The following is a 22,121-nucleotide window of genomic DNA, read 5'->3' as shown; positions in this document are numbered from 1 at the left end:
TTTTAGCTCCGGTCCGGAAACTTTTGATGTATTTTTCTATATCTTTTTTTCTATATCTTTATTTAATAATCTTCTGATGAGTTAATTTAATATAAACTCAGATAAAATTTTTTGACAAAACTAAGAGATAAACCAAAACGAAATATCCGATTAGGATTCCGAATCGCGCCTCCCGAGGTTAGTACTACCCCTCACGACTCCTCCCTCCGCCACAGCCACGCCTCTTCTGGGTTTACAGTTCAGAATCACGCAGGTCTCATTCTACCGCTGCTCTCTCCTGGATCCCGGCTGAGGATCTTTTGCTCGCGAGAGTTCCTCCGTCTAGCTGCACACAACGCTGCTGCAGGAAACCGAGGTAAGAGATTTGCCGAGCCTTAGCTCCACCACACTCCCCTCCTCTTTGGCCCTCCCTTTGGCCCAGGTCTCCCGCGTTGCACGTGCAGTTGTTGTGGTTCTACGTCACGTGGTCCCGGAAGTGCACGACAGGCCCGCCTCAAAGATGGCGGCGCCCAGCGCGCGAGGACGTGATCCGCTTCTGCTCCGGCTTGGATTGTAGCCTTGACGAGGTCTGAGCGACCATGGACCGGCCGGGGTTCATGGCAGCGCTGGTGGTGAGTGCGAGGCGGTAGGGTGGGTTGCTCAGAGTGCCGGCGTCCGGCATTGGAGCCCGTGGGGGTTCTCTGCACTGGTTGTCTTCCGGTTTTGCGCTCTGGACTGTCCTCGGGTTACTGGCAGCCAGGTCTGAGAGGGAGCACGGGGCTCCCAGGCTACCGGCGGGCCTGCTGTCAAGGCTATGTCTGTACTGCCAGGTCATAAGAGACAGGTGGGGGAAGGAAGGTGACTCATTGTCTTTTGCACCCTCATTTACTTAAAAAAGAGCTTCTATTATACACTGTTAACTGCTTTTTCATTAAATAGTGTAACTACTCTAGAGACCTTCGGAATTAAAGAAATGTATGTAATACAACAACAAAAACCTTACTCAAATCGCTCCCAGCCCTTCTATTCAATACTACGTTTCTCATTTTACTGCATCTCTTTTCAGTCTTAGAAAATGACATGTCCTTCTGTTCATTCAATACATCATCTGCTATTTCTGCTCTAAGCCTAGGCTTTGGAGAAATATTGATGAGCACACATAGCTCATCAAGAACGCTGCGGAGTCAATAAACAGGCTTCGTGTTTTATTCCGTAGCAGAAAACTACGAGAATCAACATGAATTAACAGAAAAAAAAAAAAGTCCTTTACCAAATATTTTGGAGCCTCTGGTAGGGGATACTAGACACAGCGGTTAAGCCAGAGTTTGGCTGCCTACGTTTTCATTGTGTGGAATGGGCAGAGACAGACAATAAATAATTTTTAAAATGATTTTCATAGGGAAAATGGAGGCCCACAGTGATTTATTCACTCAATTATCGAATTTTGGTGTTGCAGGTGTTGAGGATAACATGGTGAACAAGTTAGACCTGCTCCTAAAGGTCAGGTGTTAGAGACAAAATAGTAAAATGACTGTTAGGATAAATAACAGGTGGGCTAGGTTCAGGGTGTTAGGGGAATATATGGAAGTAGGGATGTCTTAGCCAGACTTGTAGATGATAGCTTTAAATCTAGATTTGTTGAAACTTGTATAAGGTAGGTTTTAGAAATATAAAGAGATAATGTTACCGCTTTTTTTTTTTTTTTTTTTTTTTAGAAGGAGTCTCACTCTTCGCCCAGGCTGGAGTGCAGTGGCGCCATCTCGGCTCACCGCAAGCTCCACCTCCCGGGTTCATGCCATTCTCCTGCCTCAGCCTCTCGAGTAGCTGGGACTGCGGGCGCCCGCCACTACGCCCCGCTAATTTTTTGGGTTTTTAGTGGAGATGGGGTTTCACCTTGTTAGCTAGGATGGTCTCGATCTCCTGACCTCGTAATCCCACCCACCTCGGCCTCCCAAAGTGCTGGGATTACAGGCGTGAGCCACGGTGCCCGGCCAATGTTACCGCTTTTAAGGAGCTTTCCTGTCTAGCTGGTGACACAGCAGCAGTAGTTTGTCAGCTAACATTCCTGTGCCAGGAACTGGGGTAAGCTCTTTACATACATTATCCCATTTAATTCTCACAATAATTGAATCTTACCCTAATTTTCCAAATAAGGGAACTGGGATACCAAGAGGTTAGATGACTAGTTCAAAATCACACAAGTGCGATCCATTTCGTGTGTGTAAGTATTGGAGCTCATATTCCAACCCAGGTGATGTCACCTGGGAGTCGTGCCCTTACCTGCTTCTTGATACTCTCTGAAGTCAGCAAAGGTCGCAATTGCTAAAACACAGGTGAGTGCTGCAGTTAACAAAAGAATGGATTTAGTATATACTTAATTAAAGTATGATACACATGCAGTAAAGTATACTTTTTGCCCAATGTATTTATAGAGGGTAAAATTAGAATCAATAGGTGGAAGTTTCAGGAAACTAGATTTCATTCCAGGTAAAGGAAAAACATTTATGCATTCAGCACACAGTTTATCTTCTATGTATTCTGCCCACTGGGTATTGTGGTAGGCTTTATAGATACAGTTGCAAATAACCCCATTTCAAGTAGGGAAGAAAGGCCAACAGATAAAACAGTTGCAGTGAATAAGTGCTGTGAAAGAAATGAACTGAAGATGCGACAGAGTAGGGAAATACTGGTGAACCTCTTAGATGGAGTGGCCCAGGAAAGCCATGAAGAGGTGACATTTCAGCCAAGACCTAAAAGATAGGAAGAGGCTTGAATTTTTGATGATCACAGTGGGAGGTTCAGTCATAGGGAATGGCTCAAGTGGAAAGAGCTTAGAGTTTTCAAGTGGTGAGGCCTAATGGGTAAGGATAGCATGGCAGGGGTTGGTATGGGAGGGGTAGGCAAAGCCAGCTGAGGTGGGGCTTTATGGGCTAGGGAAAATAATTTGGATTTCATTTGAAGTGTAGTGGAAGCCATTGAAATGTGTTATTATCAGAGTAGTACAGAAATGGAGTGGCTACTTTCTAATGTCTTGGAGTGCCTTTGAGACACAGTGAACACTCCTGAGGGAGTTTGGTTTTGCTTACTAGTGTGTTACCAGTACCTGGCACTATGTAAGCACTCAGTACTACTTTGAACGAAAAGCCTAGATGATTGCTGAAGTCTCGAAACTTGGATTTGAAGAATTAAATGAGGTAACATTAAACATGCAGAGCAGAGCCTGGCAAGTAGCAGACATTGAAATGCTCCCTTCCTAAAGCTTCATGAAGAGGACTGAAGAAGTGGAGAGCCTCTGGGATGTTAATTATCATTTGGAGCACAGAGTGGGCTGTCCAGAAACAAAATCCTTGAAGAGTACATTGATCAGTGCATACTTTTAGGAAAGCAACTGGAACTAAGTATTAGCAACCTAAAGATATTTATATAAATAACATTTAGCTCAGTGAAGACAATAAGAAGCTACTAAAACATGGGACAGAGGGGAAGAATTAGGCAAACACTGGGAAACCCATTTCTTGGACTAGTCTGCAGCCATAAAAGTGCTTGTGAAGAGAATGTACTATAATTACATGGAAAATGCTTATGAGATAAAATTAAGAGAAAAACAACATTGCATGTATGTATATTTGCTTGTGCCTAATTAAAGCTGTGTGAAAACCTACTCCATTCATGGAAAAAAAAAAAGCCAGATTGAAATACTCCAAAATAACACTAAGTATTTTTGGTGGTAGGATTACATTGTGTTAGTCTGTTCTCATGCTGCTAACAAAGATACCTGAGACTGGGTAATTTATAAAGGAAAGAGTCTTAAATGACTCACAGTTCCATTTGGCTGGGGAGGCCTCACAGTTGTGCCGAAGGCAAAGGAAGAGCCAAGTCAGGTCTTATGTGGCTGCAGACACGAGAGCATGTGCAGGGGAACTCCCCTTTATAAAACCATCACATCCTGTGAGACTTACTCTTACCAGAGCAGCAAGGGAAAGACCTGCCCCCATGATTCAATTACCTCCCACCAGGTCCCTCCCACAACACATGGGAATTATGAGAGTTACAATTCAACATGAGATTTGGGTGGGGACACAGAGCCAAACCGTATCATTCCACCCCTGGCCTCTCCCGAATCTCATATCCTCACATTTCAAAACCAATCATGCCTTCTCAACAGTCCCCAAAGTCTTAACTCATTTTAGCATTAACTCAAAAGTCCACAGTCCAAAGTCTCATCTGAGACAAGGCAAGTCCCTTCTGCCTATGAGCCTGTAAAATCAAAAGCAAGTTAATTACTTCCTAGATACAATGGGGTTACAGGTATTGGGTAAATACACCCATTGCAAACGGGAGAGACTGGCCAAAATGAAGGGGCTGTAGGCCCCATGCAAGTCTGAAATCCAACAAGGTAGTCAAATCTTAAAGCTCTGAAATCATCTCCTTTGACTCCATGTCTTACATCCAGGTCACGCTGCTATAAGAGGTGGGTTCCCATGGTGGCTTTGCAGGATACAGCTCCCCTCCTGGCTGTTTTCATGGGCTGGCATTCAGTGTCTGTGGCTTTTCCAGGCACAGGGTTCAAGCTGTCAGTGGATCTACCGTTCTGGGGTCTGGAGGACAGTGGCCCTCTTCTCCCAGCTCCACCAGGTGGTGCCCTGGTGGGGACTCCCTATTGGGGCCGCCACATTTCCCTTCCACACTGCCCCAGTGGAGGTTCTCTAGGAGAGCCCCACCCCTGCAGCACACCTCGGCCTGGACATCCCAACGTTTCCATACATCACCTGAAATCTAGGCAGAGGTTCCCAAACCTCAGTTCTTGTCTTCTGCACACCCACAGGACCAACACCATGTGGAAGCTGCCAAGGCTGGGGGCTTGCATCCTTAAAAGCCATAGCCTGAGCTCTACCTTTGCCCCTTCTAGCCACGGCTGTAGTGGCTGGGACACAGGGCACCAAGTCCTGGGGCTGCACACAGCAGGGGGGCCCTGGACCCAGCCCAGGAAACCATTTTTTCCCTCCTAGGCCTCCAGAGCCTGTGATGGGAGGGGCTGCCATGAAGGTCTCTGACATGCCCTGAAGACATTTTCCCGATTGTCTTGTCAATTAACATTTGGCTCTTGGTTATTTATGCAAATTTCTGCAGCCAGTTTGAATTTTTCTCCAGAAAATAGGTTTTTCTTTTTTACTGCATCATCAGGCTGCAAATTTTCCAAACTTTTATGCTTTGCCACTTCTGGGATGCTTTGCCACTTAGAAGTTTCTTCCGTTGGATACCGTAAATCATCTCTCTCAAGTTCAAAGTTTCACAGATCTCTAGGGTAGGGGCAAAATGCCGCCAGTCACTTTGCATAGCAAGAGTGACGTTTACTGCAGTTACCAACAAGTTCCTCATCTCCATCTGAGCCCACCTCAGTCTGGATTTTATTGTCTATGTCACTGTCAGCATTTTGGTCAAAGGCATTCAACAAGTCTTTAGGAAGTTCTAAACTTTCCCACATCTTCCTGTCTTCTGAGCCCTCCAAACTGTTCCAACCCCTGCTCGTTACCCATTCTGAAGTTGCTCCCACGTTTTCAGGTATCTTTGTAGTAGCACCCTACTCTGGGTACCAATTTACTGTATTAGTCTGTTCTCACACTGCTGATAAAGACATACACAAGACTGGGTAATTTATAAAGGGAAGAGGTTTAATTGACTCATAGTTCCACATGGCTGGCGAAGGGGCCTCACAATCATGGTAGAAGGGAAAGGAGGAGCAAAGTCACGTCTTACATGGCTGCAGATGAGAGTGTGTGCAGGAGAACTCCCCTTTATAAGATCATCAGATCTTGTGAGACTTACTCACTATCACCAGAACAGAATGGGAAAGACCTGCCACTATGATTCAGTTACCTCCCACCAGGCCCCTCCCACAACATGTGGGAATTATGGGAGCTACAATTCAAGATGAGATTTGGGTGGGGACCCAGAGCCAAACCATTTCATATGTGTTCTGTTCTTTTTTTTTGAGTCAAGGTCTTCCTCTGTTGCCCAGGCTGGAGTGCAGTGGTGCTGTCTCCACTCAAGTGATCCTCCCACCTCAGCCTCCTGAGTAGCTGGGACTAGAGGCATGCACCAACCATGCCTGGCTAATTTTTTAATTAAAAATTTTCTTTTTTTGTAGAGACAGGGTCTTGCTGTGTTGCCAGGGCTGGTCTTGAAGTACTGGCCTCAAGCAATCTTCCCGACTCAGCTTCAAAGTGCTGGGATTACAGGCATGAGTGACTGAGCCCAGCCCATATTGTTCTTACAATTTTTAGAACTTTTTTTTGTAGAGAGAAGTTTCTTGTAGAGAGAGGTGTCACAGGTATAAGCCACCACACCTGGCTGACCCTAAGAATTTTTGTCAAATCATTAAAAATGCTTTGGTCGTAAATATATAGGGAAAAAATGGCAAAGCTGATGTTTATTTAGTACACTGTAATTAAAAACATTAGAAACATTAATTTTTTGGACAAAACCTTATCAACAGTAGTTTGAACATTTGCTTGTGTTCTCATTATGTATTATAGAGGAAGCATCTTTTTATGCCTTAGCAAGTTGTCATACTGCTTTCTCAGTTTGGATCAACGTCTGAACATTTTATTTTTTGTGCTTTCAATGTTGTGAGTTCCTTTAACGTGAAGACTTGCTGGCATAACTTACTCTGGGAGATTTTCATCCTTGTCATCACAACTACTTTCCTCATTTGTGTGAAGTTTGCTCTCACTTATTTTTTCTAGTTACTTATCTAGATTAATGACAGCAGTGTGAATATTTCCATGGCCAGCTGTTTCTTCTGTAATACCATTTTTGTCTGATTTTCATTTAACTTTGTGTTACCACTTTTCTTTTTTTTTGCATTTTCATCTTTGTTCATCAGTTTTCTGTCTATTTTTATAAAATGTCATGTGCATTTATTACTGGGAGATAAGGAGGTAACACAACTATTTGCTTTGCCGTCTGTGCATAAACTGAGTAATAGGCAGTGATTTCTGTTCATTGCATTGTGATTTGTGGACGGAACAAGTGGTAAAGTTTACACTTTATCCAGTTACTCATAGTTAATATGCTGTGGTAACTGAAATTTGACCTGGGTTGTTGGGAGATTCATGATATTTACTTAAATCATGGTAACTGAAATTCATGTATGTAGGTGCCATGCAAAGTGAGGACCGCTTGTAGTTTTTGTTTTCCTGTATTTAGTGAGGTGATTTTTGGCTGGTGCTGTCATCTGGGGAGCTTTTTCATAATACTTGGGTGTCTTCTCACTGGACCTACCCTTCTGCTGAGAACCACCTACAGGCAGTAGAAGACTTGATGGGAACAATATGAGTTACGATGGCAGGGGTTCTTGGGTGGAGTGAAGAAAGGTAATACGAATGAAGTATTGGGTATACTATTAAAAGAGGTTTTCTGTTTTGTTGTTGTTCTTGTTTGGCCTCATATCTTTTGTGGATAGTGACCTCCTAGTTTTCAATTTGGAGTAAAGGGCATTTTTAAAGTAAAGATTATCTCCAAATTTACAAAAAATTGAGAATTATGCTTCTCTTTGTCAGGACTTATGTGACTTGTTTGTTTTTGGCATTTATGTCAGAGTGAGCAAGTCTTCCCTTTTTGCTTGTTTTTGTGTTGAGCAAGAAATGATCTAAACACAAGTATATTCCAAATTTTGCTCAGCCCGTGGAGCACGCAAAGCACTGCTTGGAGAGCACCAGTCATGCAAGGACCACAATTGATAACCACCACTGTGATGGAGGCATTTTTTTTGTGCATCTCTGGTACTCAGAGATGGGACTACCTTTCTTTTTTCATTTTTCTTTCTGTTTAAGAAAGGCATACTTGGAAAGTTTTAGTATTTGATAACTTAGCTGTAAGTGACTTGTTAATGTGCTTTTGTTACCACTTCAAAACCCTACTACTACATATTGAAAGTTGCTTTAAATACTATATCTTTTGTAATACAGACAAAATTTGGGTAACATTAAATTCCAAATAAAGGAAAGATAAAAGTTACACCCACAGTTATCTCACCTCCCCAAATCAGGTGTCTTTTACATGCTTAACCAGATACATTTGTTGGCCTTTGCTGTGTTGTTTGGGGTTGAATGCCTGAAAAACGTGGTCCCCCACCTTCAGGGATCTAGGGTCTAGTAGGAGGCAGATGCTAAACAAAACTTAATTATGTAATTCCAAGTGGTGGTAACACTTAACTGTTTACTGAGCACTTTAAAAGTGCTTATGCAACTTTTTCATAGCTGAGGTCATACAGGTACAATTTTATATTCTACTTTAAAAAATTAACATATAAGTTCGAATACAAGAATCATAAAGCAATTTGAACACTAATATTTCTCTTAAGTTTTTGAAGTTGATGCTGAATGTTCCTATCATGTATCACATGATTTGGTTTCTGTTGAGTCAGTTCACTGGGGATTCTTGTCCAGAGAGCAGAATTTGAGAAGAGCTTTTAATTCATTATTGCTAGTGAAAAACTTGAACTTACAGATTTTAATATATGAATTTGTCAGTTGAGTTGAATATAGGAATGTCATCTTCAGTGTTTGGTAAAGTACTCTTTAGGCTTTTGCATGGTTTTTAGTATTTGCATGTCAGTATTGGTACCAGCAAACTTTGAAGGATGTTTATAGTAATACAATTCTAAAAATAGTAGTTCCTGTTTATTGATAATTGATTAAGGGCTAGGCATTTTGCTAACCATATAACAGGTTCATCTGATTGTGTTTAGTTCTCATTTATTTTATTCTCAAAAACTCTATGAAGTATAGGTACTCTTTTCCCTCTTTCATGTGTCAAGAAACAAAGGCTTAGAGAGGTTAGTTTCCCTAAGAAGACTGATATGGTTTGGCTGGGTCCCCACCCAAAATTTCATCTTGAATTATAATCCCCATGTGTCAAGGACGAGCCAAAGGTGGAGGTAATTGGATCATGGGGACGGTTCCCCCATGCTGTTCTCCTGATGGTGAGTGAGTCTCATGAGATCTGATGGCTTTATAAGTGTCTCACATTTTCCCTCTTCCACTCACTGTGTCCTGCCGCCCTGTGAACAAGGTGCCTGCTTCACCTTTGGCCTCTGGCATGATTGTAAGTTTCTTGAGGTCTCCCCAGCAGTGCAGAGCTGTGAGTCAACTAAACCTCTTTTCTTTATACATGACCCTGTCTCAGGTATTTCTTCATAGCTGTGTGAGAACAGACTAATACAAAGACCAAGTTGAAACCGAAGCTAAATCTGTTTGATGCCAAAGCTGTGTTCTTAGGCAATACTTAATTTGAAAGAATTCCTGGAGAAATGGAAGAATAATCGAGTCAGATTCTAGAACGATTATTATTGTATTCTTGCTAATAGCCTCACTAAAAAAAACTGAATGCATACAGTTCTTTCCATTAGGAGGTAATATTAAGCAGAGATTTCTGGAGAAGTCCACCTGAGTATTCCACAAAGTGGTCATGGTGGCTGCGGAATGCTGGGAAGAATAGCAGCAGATAGCTGACCCTGGCTTTTGTTTGTCACAGTTGCTGCGGCAGACCAGAACAGGGACCACCGAGCAGTGCTTGACTGCAAGATTTCTTCTGAACGTTTCCTCTTTTTACAAAGTGTTAATCTCATCATCCCACATTTCTATTTTAGCAACCCTGCTACATAAGAGACACTGGGTTAGATATTTAGAAAGACAGAGATGACTAACTGATCTGGTTTCTATTCTGAAGGATCTTAATGTCGGATATGATGGTTAGTACCAAAAGTGAAATATAAACAACATTATATGCTAGAGTCAAGGACATAGCATTTAATTCTGACTGGAAAATTGGGAAAGGCTTTACGAGGAATGTGCATTGGGTTGTAGCTTTAAGAACGGAGAGGATTTTGTCAGGGGTGTGTGTGTGCGTGTATGTGTATGTATGTATGGGGGTAGAGACGATGGTGGTTTGCTGGCTGCAATAGGCAGGAGACAAGGATAAGAAGGGAATTTTAAGCAGGGCGTGGTGGCTTATGCCTGTAATCCCAGCACTTTGGGAGGCCGAGGTGGGCGGATCACCTGAGGTTTGGAGTCCGAGACCAGCCTGACCAACATGGAGAAACCCTGTCTCTACTAAAAATACAAAAAATTAGCCAGGCATGGTGGCTCATGCCTGTAATCCCAGCTACTCGGGAGGCTGAGGCAGGAGAATGACTTGAACCTGGGAGGTGAAGGTTGCGGTGAGCCAAGATTGTGCCATTGTACTCCAGCTTGGGCAACAAGAGCAAAACTCTGCCTCAAAAAAAAAAAAAAGGAATTTTAGACTGAGAGAAAAACCTAAGCAGAAGCACAGGAATGAGAAGTTTTAGGAAACAGCTGGGTGCAGTGGCTCATGCCTGTAATCCCAGCACTTTGGGAGGCCAAAGCTGGTGGATCACCTGAGGTCAGGAGTTCAAAACCAGCCTGGCCAACAGGGTGAAACTCTGGTTCTGCGAAAAATATAAAAATTAGCCAGTCATGGTGGCATGTGCCTGTAGTCTCAGCAACTCCAGAGGCTGAGTCAGGAGAATCGCTTGAACCTGGGAGGCAGAGGTTGCATTGAGCCGAGGTTGTGCCACTGTACTCCAGACTGGGTGACAGAGTGAGACTCCATCTCAAAAAATAAATTGTTTCAGGACATGTTTGAGATGTTTGAGTAGTCAGATTGGTTGAATACTCCAAGGTCTATAGAGGGTGAAGCTTCATGAAGCTGCAGAGGAGGTAGCTTAGGGTCAGTAGGTTGAGGTTCTTAGTTACTGTTTGCTGAGTGGCTTCTATATATCAAGTACAACCAGTAAATTAGAGATTTTTTTTTTCCCCAGGGGAAGCATTAATTTTTGAATGGCTTACTTAGCTTTTATATATTTGTAATATTCATTACAAAACTTGAGCAAATAAAAAATTAACAAGATTGTTTAAAAATTAATAATTCTTGTTATTTAAAATTGTTAAAAATTATTTAAAAATTAATAATTTCTTGTTAAAAAATTAACAAGAAATATTATTAACGGTAGTATTTCTCATCCTGAATCTCTTTCCACAGAGGCAATAACTTCTAGCAATTTACTGTTTATGCTTCCAAACTTCTAATTATGCATATACAAATAGTTACACATTTTAAAAGATGGGATTATATAGCATATATTGTTTTATAGCTAAATTGATTAAGAATATAGTGTATGTTTCTGTGCCAATAAGTATGGGTTGACCTTTTTTTTTTTTTTTTTTTTAATTAGAGACAAGATCTTGCTTTGTTGCCCAAGCTAGAGTGCAGGGCAGTGGCATGATCATAGCTTACTGCAACCTCAAACTGCTGGGCCCAAGTGAGCATCCCACCTCAGCCTCCCAGAAGCTAGGACTACAGACATGAGCCACTGCACCCAGCCTACCTTTTGTTTTAAAGGCTGTGTAGCAATTCATTATTTGTGTATAACATAATTTACTTAACAAGGCCCCAGTGGATGGATTTTTAGGTTGTTTTCAATTTTTTATTATTACAGAAATGCTGTAGTAGACATTCTTGTATATTTGTGCATTTATTTCTGCGGATGAAATGCTTAGTAATAACTGGATCAAAGGTTTGATAATTTAAAATGTTCATTTTGCCAAATTGTCCTCCGGTAGATTATGGTAATGTTTTTGTTAACAGTGCCCGTATCCATTCTTCATATTTTTAATTTTTTTCTAATTGGGAAAACATTTTATTTTTATTTGATAATGACAGAGAATCATATTTTCATATTTTTGTTAGTCATTTATATTTTTCTTTTGGGAATTGTCTGGTCCTGTCTTTTGCTATTTTTGAAAAAATTCAGTGTACCTTTTTAAGGTTGATTTGTAGTGCCTTCTAAAATATAGATAGTAACCCTTTATTAGAGCCATTGAATGCCTCCTATTAATGTGTGCTGGTGCTGGAAACAGTAAACAAAACAGATACAGATCTTGTGGTTTAATTGGACTGGTACTGAACAAATGGTCAGAGGCGAAACTATGTAATTAAAATTGTGTTCAGTGCTTGGAAACAACAGGATCTAAACCTGAACTGGAGACTAGGGGGCATCTGTACAAAGTCCTTGAAATGAGGAAGATCAGATGATTTAGAGGAAAAGATCAGGTGGAAAGAAAGGACTGAGCAAAGGGCACATAGTGCGAGTTTTGGGAGTTGGAGGGGCTCCAGAACCTCCAGAGCCTGGAAGGCCATGCTAGGGTTTTCTTCTTCATCCTTGGGGCTGTTGGAAAGTTTGGAAGATTTATAGGCTGGAGAGTGGCAAGATGAAATTTGGATTTTATGAAAATGATTAGTACAGAGAGGCAGCGAGCACTGCAGGGAGAATGAATGGGAAGTGGGGAAGATGACAGGTATGTCAGAAAGCAGAGGTGGCAGTTCTGCAGTGAGGAAGATGGTGGTTCAAGTTATGGGTGGCCACTTCATTGTGGAGGAAACCGAGACTGTCAGGGAATGTTTCCCTTGAGAAGGCATGTTAATGTTATGGCTGGCTCTTCTTAGCTGTCATTTAGGCCAGTGGCCTCTGTTAATTTTGCTTAGTTAAATTGCACAGATGGTTTGGTTTTGCCCTAGAGGGGAGCAGAGATGCTGTTTTTATGGTGGTGTTCCCTCCTCCTGAGAAAAAAAGTTTTATAGCATGTAATTCTGACCTATAACTTCTCAGAGTAATTGCAGAGCACTAATTAGGCACTTCCTCTGTACAGTCTGCCAACACTTCATACATTTATTAACTTAAGGTAGAGACATGTATTTTATCTGTAAGTTATTAAGGTCTGAATACATTGTGATGCTCTAGCAAGGTTTGCTGGTTATCTGGGTTATGTCCTATTTCTTTGGATTTTTTTCTATTTAGAACTTTTCAGTATAAGCTACCATAAATTATGAAATGAATCACTGGCCTGATAACTTTCTGATATATGATTATAACAAAATAACATTTTCAGGCTAAAGAATGAAAGAGTTTGACAAAGTTCTTTATAATTAAGTTGTTACTGGCTTATATATTTTTTACATAATTACATACAAAATGATATTGATATAGGCATTCCTTAAGGTTTTTGTTTAAATCTGAAATATGTGGTTGTGTGGGTAAATATATAGGTATTCTTCAGGTTCTCTGTTAGCTGTTTTTTTTTTTTCAGTCTTATGAATTTAAATGACATTTGAGTTATATAGAAGTTTGAAATCGATAGAAGCGTTTAGTAATCCTTGAGTCAAGTTTTACCAGACAAGTAGATTGAATCTGGTCATTCTTTCCCTCAGAAGATAAGAATTGTGATGAAAGAAGGGTTAGAGAATCAATACATGTAAAGTAGCCAACTGGATTAAAAGAGTAATTATTGATTAAAATTTAGCAGCAGATAGCACTTCTCTGAATCCTCTGCTAAGATTAAAGAGAAAATTAGAGTGAAGTGCAGCATATTTTTAAATAATCTAGTCGCATGAGACATTTTCACCAGGGTTCTATTCTCTCTGTATTTTGAGAAAACGAAGAGGCAGGCAAAATATTTACCTACCAAACTATTATTAGAGATGACGTCTTCCTGTATTGCCCAGGCAGGAGCATAGTGGCTATTCATGGGCATAATCATAGCTCACTGTAATCTCAAACTCCTGGACTGAAGCGATCCTCCTGCCTCAGCCTCCCTGATGGGTGGGATTACAGGTACATATCACCATGCCCGGCTCTACTTACTGAGTTTTATAAAAATCCTGAAAGAAGAAGTAAGAAGAGTTTTGACAATTGGCCTTTTTACTTTCCTATATTACTTGTGAACTTTTCCCCATGACTTAGGGAAGGCCACCTTTATATCCAGAAAGAAATCCCACATTATTGGATATTCTTTTGGTACTATTTGGTTTCTCTGCTGGCACATCTCTGTGCCCTTTTGGGTGACGTCTTCTTAGGTAATTTGCAGAGTAGAACTTCAGGGTCTTTGGGCTTCTTTCATGTCTTTGGGCTGATAATGAAGTATAGTATTACTATTTGTAGTAATGTACTTGTCTAGTGTAAATTAATTTTTAATAGTTAACCTGTGCTAGTTAATTTGAAAATAGGTATTGGATTTATCATTAAAGTATTTCATTTTTCAAGTTAACTCCTGGGATGGTTTTATGGTGAGCGGTAAGTAAAGCAGATAGTATTTGCTCGGTACCAAGCTTTGTAGCATCTGCACATTTTGTAAACTCAAAAAGATGGAAACAATCAGTTTGAACTTCGGTTGTATGTTTGAATAATACTGATTTTTTTTTTCCTTTGGCATGAAATGTAGAGTTTAAAAATGTGTACTTTTACTGTTTGAATAGGTAATGTATTCACATGGTTCTGATTTCAAAATATAGCAAAAAATAGCAATTTAGTTAAAAAAATTACTATGTAGGAAAGTTTCCTCTTTATACTGCCTCTGTCTGCCTACTATAAACTGATTTTGACTCACATCTTTAAATGATGCCTTTAAATCTGGGTGATCTTTTGGTATCAGAACAAATGTTATGTTTTTGTCTTTTTCACTAATAAGTAGTGCATCTGTATTGACATTTTGGAGACCCACATTTTGAAACAATTAGTGATCCTTGTGAATCTAGATCTGTATTTTAATAATGACACATGTAAGGATTCATATGTATTAGCCTTCCTTTGATGCTCCTTGTGTTCATATTTTGTCAATTTCTGTTTTCTTTGACTAAGGTGTAACGAGTTTTAAAATATTCTACATATGTGTCACTATAATCATGAGGTACAGAGTTAATTCTTAATCAGTTTTTTCCCCCCAAAATCCATTTAGCAGGAATTAAAGAGTTTTTACAAGTACAGCTTCCCCAAAGCAACGTGGTATCTCTTGGGAGATGACTAGTTTGGGCTGGATTTTAATTTCCTTTAGGAATTTAGCTCTTAAAAAAATCAATTTATTCACTTGATTTAAAAATTAGCAAGGAATTTTCAAATACATTTAAAACGAAGAGAATACTATATGAGTCCTTAGATGTGTGATTATTAAAATACAGATCAGATTCACAGAGATCATAAGCGGTTTCAAAATTCCAGTCTGAAAGGAGTCAATTCGGATTCAGTGCTTATTAGTTAAGACAACAACGTAACATTTGGTCTGATGTGAAAAGATAAATTGTTAAAAAAAAAAAAGCACAGAATAGTGCATATTGTACATCATCTTTTCTTTTTAAAGAAACTGAAACTATATGTTCATACATGCTTGTGTATGTTTAAAGTAACTTTGGAAGGATACAGCAAAAAACCAATAAAACTGGTTTACCCGAGTTATTAGGAACAAGGTTGGAAGGAGACTTTGAGCTCTTTACCTTTTTTCTGAGGTTTATTTGTGCTTGTTGGCTATTTATTTATTTTTAAGAGACAGGGTCTTGCTCTGTCACCTATGCTAGAGTGCAGTGGCGGGATCATAGCTCACTGAACCCTTGGACTCATAGCTCAAGTGATCCTTGTTCCTCAGCATCCCAAGTAGCTGGAACTACAGGCATGTGCCACCATGCCCAGCTTAATTTTTTATTTTTTGTAGTGATGATGTCTCACTCTGTTGCACAGGCTGGTCTTGGACTCCTGGCCTCAAGTGATCCTCCCACCTCTGCCTCCCATACTGCTGGGAGGCATGAGCCACCACATCTGGACTTTTTTTTTTTTTTTTTTTTGAACCATGTGAGTACTGTATTAACAATGAATTAAATTTTGTTTTAAATTTTTTTTATTAAAAATTGATTTAAAAAGAAAATATAACATTTACAACTTAAAAATATAGCACAATAATGGCTATTTTCCCAGGAAAACTAGATTTAGGCTGTGCCGCAGAAGTTGTGGACCGAAAGGAATGAGAAATGTGCTTTAAAGACTGTCTTCCTATCCTTGCCCGCAAGTGGTAGAGAGCTTATTTTGTTGTAACCTTTTTTTTTTTCTTTTTCTTCCCTCTTTTTTTTTTTCCAAAGGCTGGTGGGGTAGCAGGTGTTTCTGTTGACTTGATATTATTTCCTCTGGACACCATTAAAACCAGGCTGCAGAGTCCCCAAGGATTTCATAAGGCTGGTGGTTTTCATGGAATATATGCTGGTGTTCCTTCTGCTGCTATTGGATCCTTTCCTAATGGTAAAAAATTATATTCTCACTTCTGTAAAGCCAAGATAAGATGGGATTTTCAGAATGGTGTGTGGTCTTACCGCCATAGAATTCCTTGTGTGTTGAAGCTTATCTTCTGAATTTCCTTCTTTAACCTGGTGTCATTATTATTTTTTATTTATTTTACTCAGGGTCTCACTTTGTCGCCCAGGTGGGAGTGCAGTGGTGAGATGATAGCTCACTGCAACCAGGACCTCCTGGACTCAAGCAATCCTCTTGCCTCAGCCCCCTAAGTAGCTGGGACTACAGGCGTGTGCCACCACGCCCAGCTAATTTTTATAGTTTTTGTAGAGAATGGGTTTTGCCATGTTGTCTAGGCTGGTCTTGAACTCCTAGGCTCAAGAAATCTGCCCATCTTGGGCTCCCAAAGTGCTAGGATTATAGTAGGCATGAGCCACTGTGCTGGGCCTAACCCATTATTTTTGAATCAGATAGTGTTATGGATTCCATTTCAATATATTTGTAATAGAAAAAAAAAGCAATCTTTTAAAAATTGATTTTGTTGTTACAATTTCCAGCTAGAATCCTTAAAGTGTTATTTTAATGTTGTGATTCCTCAGAATAATCATTCTCAACTTTGCCTGCACATTAGAATCTACTGGGAAGCCTTAAAAAATACTGATGTCCTGTGTCATCCTAGAAGTTTAATTGGTCTAGGCTTTCCTGGGTATCAGGAGTTGTAATAACTTCCAAGGTGACTCCACTGTGAAGCCAAGTTTGATGATAGCTGTTTTGGAGCATCTTAGAGAGCAGGCGAACCTAAGAGGCATTAAACATTTCTATCCTAATTAAATTGCTCTTAGATGATGCAAGTGTTTCTCACTAATGTTCTGGATACTCTCCTTCCAGTGTTTTTTGTTTTAGTTCTGAAGTCATGTTGTGTGACTTATGTTGCCCTTACTCTTTAGTCAATGTAATCTGTTTTGTTTAATCTGCTTCTTCGTATACTGTTTGCAGACACTTATTTTTATTGTTTACTGTTGGATGCCTCTAGTGGCATTCGAAAGTAATCTAAAGCAACAAAACGAAAAATCACCACACATAAGACACACCCACAAAACCACAGTTCTAGAAGATTCTTAAATTCTGGGGATTGCTTTCGTTTTTTGCAGGATGATTCATGAGAATTTTTTTCTCTTATGTTAACCTGACACTTAAATGTTCAATCTGTGAGCATAGCATTCATGTAAAGATTTGTTGTGCAAAGAGAAAAATAGTATTTCTGTTTCTTTTTTTCTCTTGTCCTTCCCCATCCCCCAGCCATCATTAGAATGGCAAACTGTTTTGGTCATCCTTCCATTTTTGTGTATGTTAATACTTTGAGTAATTGTAACAAGTTGTTAACTGAGCATCCACTCCATGCCAAGCATAGTTTTAAGTATGTGAGAGGGGCATGCGTTCCCCAATTTGTCCGCTTTGGAATCACCTGATTACTGAAGAGCCTAAACAAATACAGTTGACCCTTGAACATTGTGGTGGTTAGGGGTGTCAACCCCCTGTGCAGTAAAAAATCAGAATATAATTTTTGACTCCCCCAAAACTTAACTACTGATAGCCTGCTGCTGTCTTAATGATAGCATAAACAGTTAATTAACACATACTTTGTATGTGTGTTAAGATATGTATTAACACATGTTTATGTGTTTTATTATTATTATTATTATTATTTTTTGAGACGGAGTCTAGCTGTGTCACCCCCCAGGCTGGAGTGCAGTGGTGCCATCTCAGGTCACTGCAGCCTCTACCTCCTGGGTTCAAGCGATTCTCCTGCTTCAGCCTCCAGAGTAGCTGGGATTACAGGCACATGCCACCACACCCGGCTAATTTTTTTATTTTTAGTAGAGACGGGGTTTCACTATGTTATCCTTACCTCATGTGATGTGCCTGCCTTGGCCTCCCAAAGTGCTGGGATTACAGGTGTGAGCCACTGCCTGGCAAATGTTTTATATACTGTATTCTGACAAGCAGGTAAGCTAGAGAAAAAATACTAAGAAAATCATAAGGAAGAGAAAAGGTATATTCAGTAAGTGGAAGTGGATTATCATAAAGGTCTTCATGTTGAGTAGGCTGAGGAGGAGGAGGAAAAAGAGGAGTTGATTTTGGTGTCTCAGGGGTGGCAGAGGCAGAAGAAGTAGAGGAGGTAGAAGGGGAGGCAAGAGAAGCAGGCTCACATAGTGTAACTTTGTGGAAATATATCATAGTTTCTGTCTCACCTTTCTGCTGTTTCATTTCTCTAAAAATGATTCTATATGGTACCAATCCTTTCACCATTTGCTTTAGTTTCAGTGCCCATATTGTATAGAAGGGTCCTTGTCATAAAAGAAGTCAAAAGCAGTCTTTAATAATCAGAACCTTTCTGCTAGATTGTCTGATGTCATTGTCTTTTCTGGCATTCCTTCTTCTGCATCTTCTCCCTTGTCATTTGACACTGGTTTGGAAGCACTCATCTCCACCAAGTTGTCTTCTGTTAATTCCTCTGGTGTGGTGTCTGTTAGCTCTTGAATTTAAGATCTATATTTTGAAACCCTTCACCCGCAGCCTTTTTTTTTTTTTTTTTTTTTTTTTTGCCACATCCACAATCTCTTATGGTTTTCTTGATTGGCTCTGTCATGAATACTGTGAAGGATTTGCCTGCTTCTCTTCTTACTAATCAATGTCCTTGGTGACATTTTTCTTTTCTTTTCTTTTCTTTTCTTTTTTTTTTCTTTTTTTTTTTTTACTGTAAGGAAATGTATTTACATCATGTTTATTACTTATAGTTGTTTCTGAGGTATAAAACCCTGAAGATAAAAGATACAAGATACATTCTCACATATAAAGAGATTACCATCTAGTATGGGAAAAAATGCAAAACCAAATCATTTCCATATAATGATGTAATTGCTGGGATAGAGGCATACGAAGATAGAATGGAAGCCTAGAGAAGGGGAACTTAGCTAAGCCTAGGCACGTAGGGAAGACTTTCTGGAAAAGGTAATGCCTCACTGACTCTTTTTTTTTTTTTATTACAAGTTTTAGGGTATAAGTGCACAATGTGCAGGTTTGTTACATATGTATCCATGTGCCATGTTGGTGTGCTGCACCCATTAACTCGTCATTTAGCATTAGGTATATCTCCTAATGCTGTCCCTCCCCCCTCCCCCCACCCCACAACAGTCCCTGGAGTGTGACGTTCCCCTTCCTGTGTCAATGTGTTCTCATTGTTCAACTCCCACCTATGAGTGAGAACATGCGGTGTTTGGTTTTTTGTCCTTGCGATAGTTTACTGAGAATGATGGTTTCTGGTTTCATCCATGTCCCTACAAAGGACATGAACTCATCATTTTTTATGGCTGCATAGTATCCCATGGTGTATATGTGCCACATTTTCTTAATCCAGTCTATCGTTGTTGGACGTTTGGGTTGGTTCCAAGTCTTTGCTATTGTGAATAGTGCCGAAATAAACATACATGTGCATGTGTCTTTATAGCAGCATGATTTATAGTCCTTTGGGTATATACCCAGTAATGGGATGGCTGGGTCAAATGGTATTTCTAGTTCTAGATCCCTGAGGAATCGCCACACTGACTTCCACAATGGTTGAACTAGTTTACAGTCCCACCAACAGTGTAAAAGTGTTCCTATTTCTCCACATCCTCTCCAGCACCTGTTGTCTCCTGACTTTTTAATGATGGCCATTCTAACTGGTGTGAGATGGTATCTCATTGTGGTTTTGATTTGCATTTCTCTGATGGCCAGTGATGATGAGCATTTTTTCATGTGTTTTTTGGCTGCATAAATGTCTTCTTTTGAGAAGTGTCTGTTCATGTCCTTCGCCTACTTTTTGATAGGGTTGTTTGTTTTTTTCTTGTAAATTTGTTTGAGTTCATTGTAGATTCTGGATATTAGCCCTTTGTCAGATGAGTAGGTTGCAAAAATTTTCTCCCATTCTGTAGGTTGCCTGTTCACTCTGATGGTAGTTTCTTTTGCTGTGCAGAAGCTCTTTAGTTTAGTGAGATCCCATTTGTCAATTTTGGCTTTTGTTGCCATTGCTTTTGGTGTTTTAGACATGAAGTCCTTGCCCACGCCTATGTCCTGAATGGTATTGCCTAGGTTTTCTTCTAGGGCTTTTATGGTTTTAGGTCTAACATGTAAGTCTTTAATCCATCTTGAATTAATTTTTGTATAAGGTGTAAGGAAGGGATCCAGTTTCAGCTTTCTACATATGGCTAGCCAGTTTTCCCAGCACCATTTATTAAATAGGGAATCCTTTCCCCATTTCTTGTTTTTGTCAGGTTTGTCAAAGATCAGATAGTTGTAGATATGCGGCATTATTTCTGAGGGCTCTGTTCTATTCCATTGATCTGTGTCTCTGTTTTGGTACCAGTACCATGCTGTTTTGGTTACTGTAGCCTTGTAGTATAGTTTGAAGTCAGGTAGTGTGATGCCTCCAGCTTTGTTCTTTTGGCTTAGGATTGACTTGGCGATGCGGGCTCTTTTTTGGTTCCATATGAACTTTAAAGTAGTTTTTTCCAATTCTGTGAAGAAAGTGATTGGTAGCTTGATGGGGATGGCATTGAATGTATAAATTACCTTGGGCAGTATGGCCATTTTCACGATATTGATTCTTCCAACCCATGAGCATGGAATGTTCTTCCATTTGTTTGTGTCCTCTTTTATTTCATTGAGCAGTGGTTTGTAGTTCTCCTTGAAGAGGTCCTTCACATCCCTTGTAAGTTGGATTTCTAGGTATTTTATTCTCTTTGAAGCAATTGTGAATGGGAGTTCACTCATGATTTGGCTGTTTGTCTGTTATTGGTGTAAAAGAATGCTTGTGATTTTTGCACATTGATTTTGTATCCTGAGACTTTGCTGAAGTTGCTTATCAGGTTAAGGAGATTTTGGGCTGAGACAGTGGGGTTTTCTAGATATACAATCATGTCATCTGCAAACAGGGACAATTTGACTTCCTCTTTTCCTAATTGAATACCCTTTATTTCCTTCTCCTGCCTGATTGCCCTGGCCAGAACTTCCAACACTATGTTGAATAGGAGTGGTGAGAGAGGGCATCCCTGTCTTGTGCCAGTTTTCAAAGGGAATGCTTCCAGTTTTTGCCCATTCACTATGATATTGGCTGTGGGTTTGTCATAGATAGCTCTTATGATTTTGAGATACGTCCCATCAATACCTAATTTGTTGGGAGTTTTTAGCATGAAGGGTTGTTGAATTTTGTCAAAGGCCTTTTCTGCATCTATTGAGATAATCATGTGGTTTTTGTCTTTGGTTCTGTTTATATGCTGGATTACATTTATTGATTTGTGTATGTTGAACCAGCCTTGCATCCCAGGGATGAAGCCCACTTGATCATGGTGTATAAGCTTTTTGATGTGCTGCTGGATTCGGTTTGCCAGTATTTTATTGAGGATTTTTGCATCAATGTTCATCAAGGGTACTGGTCTGAAATTCTCTTTTTTGGTTGTGTCTGTGCCAGGCTTTGGTATCAGGATGATGCTGGCCTCATAAAATGTGTTAGGGAGGATTCCCTCTTTTTCTGTTGATTGGAATAGTTTCAGAAGGAATGGTACCAGTTCCTCCTTGTACCTCTGGTAGAATTCGGCTGTGAATCCATCAGGTCCTGGACTCTTTTTGGTTGGTAAGCTATTGATTATTGCCACAATTTCAGAGCCTATTATTGTTCTATTCAGAGATTCAACTTCTTCCTGGTTTAGTCTTGGGAGGGTGTATTTGTCGAAGAATTTATCCATTTCTTCTAGATTTTCTAGTTTATTTGCATAGAGGTGTTTGTAGTATTCTCTGATGGTAGATTGTATTTCTGTGGGATTGGTGGTGATATCCCCTTTATCATTTTTTATTGTGTCTATTTGATTCTTCTTTCTTTTTTTCTTTTTTTGTCTTGCTAGCGGTCTATCAATTTTGTTGATCTTTTCAAAAAACCAGCTCCTGGATTCATTAATTTTTTGAAGGGTTTTTTGTG

The 22,121-nt window shown here is 39.9% G+C and overlaps 1 protein-coding gene across 4 annotated transcripts in view; it reads left to right on the top strand.

Annotated features, from left to right (window-relative positions):
• The first annotated feature begins 238 nt into the window (after window positions 1–238).
• Window positions 239–22,121, top strand: part of SLC25A26 (solute carrier family 25 member 26) — a 172,001-nt gene continuing 150,118 nt past the window's right edge. Inside the window, exons 1-2 of one of the 4 annotated variants that reach the window (XM_055260373.2) lie at window positions 239–611; window positions 15,961–16,117. In XM_055260373.2, the coding sequence (XP_055116348.1) occupies window positions 579–611; window positions 15,961–16,117 (190 nt within the window). In that variant the 5' untranslated portion in view covers window positions 239–578. The remainder of the gene's footprint in view (window positions 612–15,960; window positions 16,118–22,121) is intronic. The other 3 variants (XM_063630780.1, XM_055260374.2, XM_063630781.1) reach the window with 3 other exon arrangements.

Source organism: Symphalangus syndactylus, chromosome 21 (assembly GCF_028878055.3).
Source record: "Symphalangus syndactylus isolate Jambi chromosome 21, NHGRI_mSymSyn1-v2.1_pri, whole genome shotgun sequence".
Lineage (NCBI taxonomy): Eukaryota > Metazoa > Chordata > Mammalia > Primates > Hylobatidae > Symphalangus > Symphalangus syndactylus.
The sequence above is the reverse complement of the archived record's forward strand: the minus strand, read 5'-3'. Positions and strand labels throughout refer to the sequence as shown.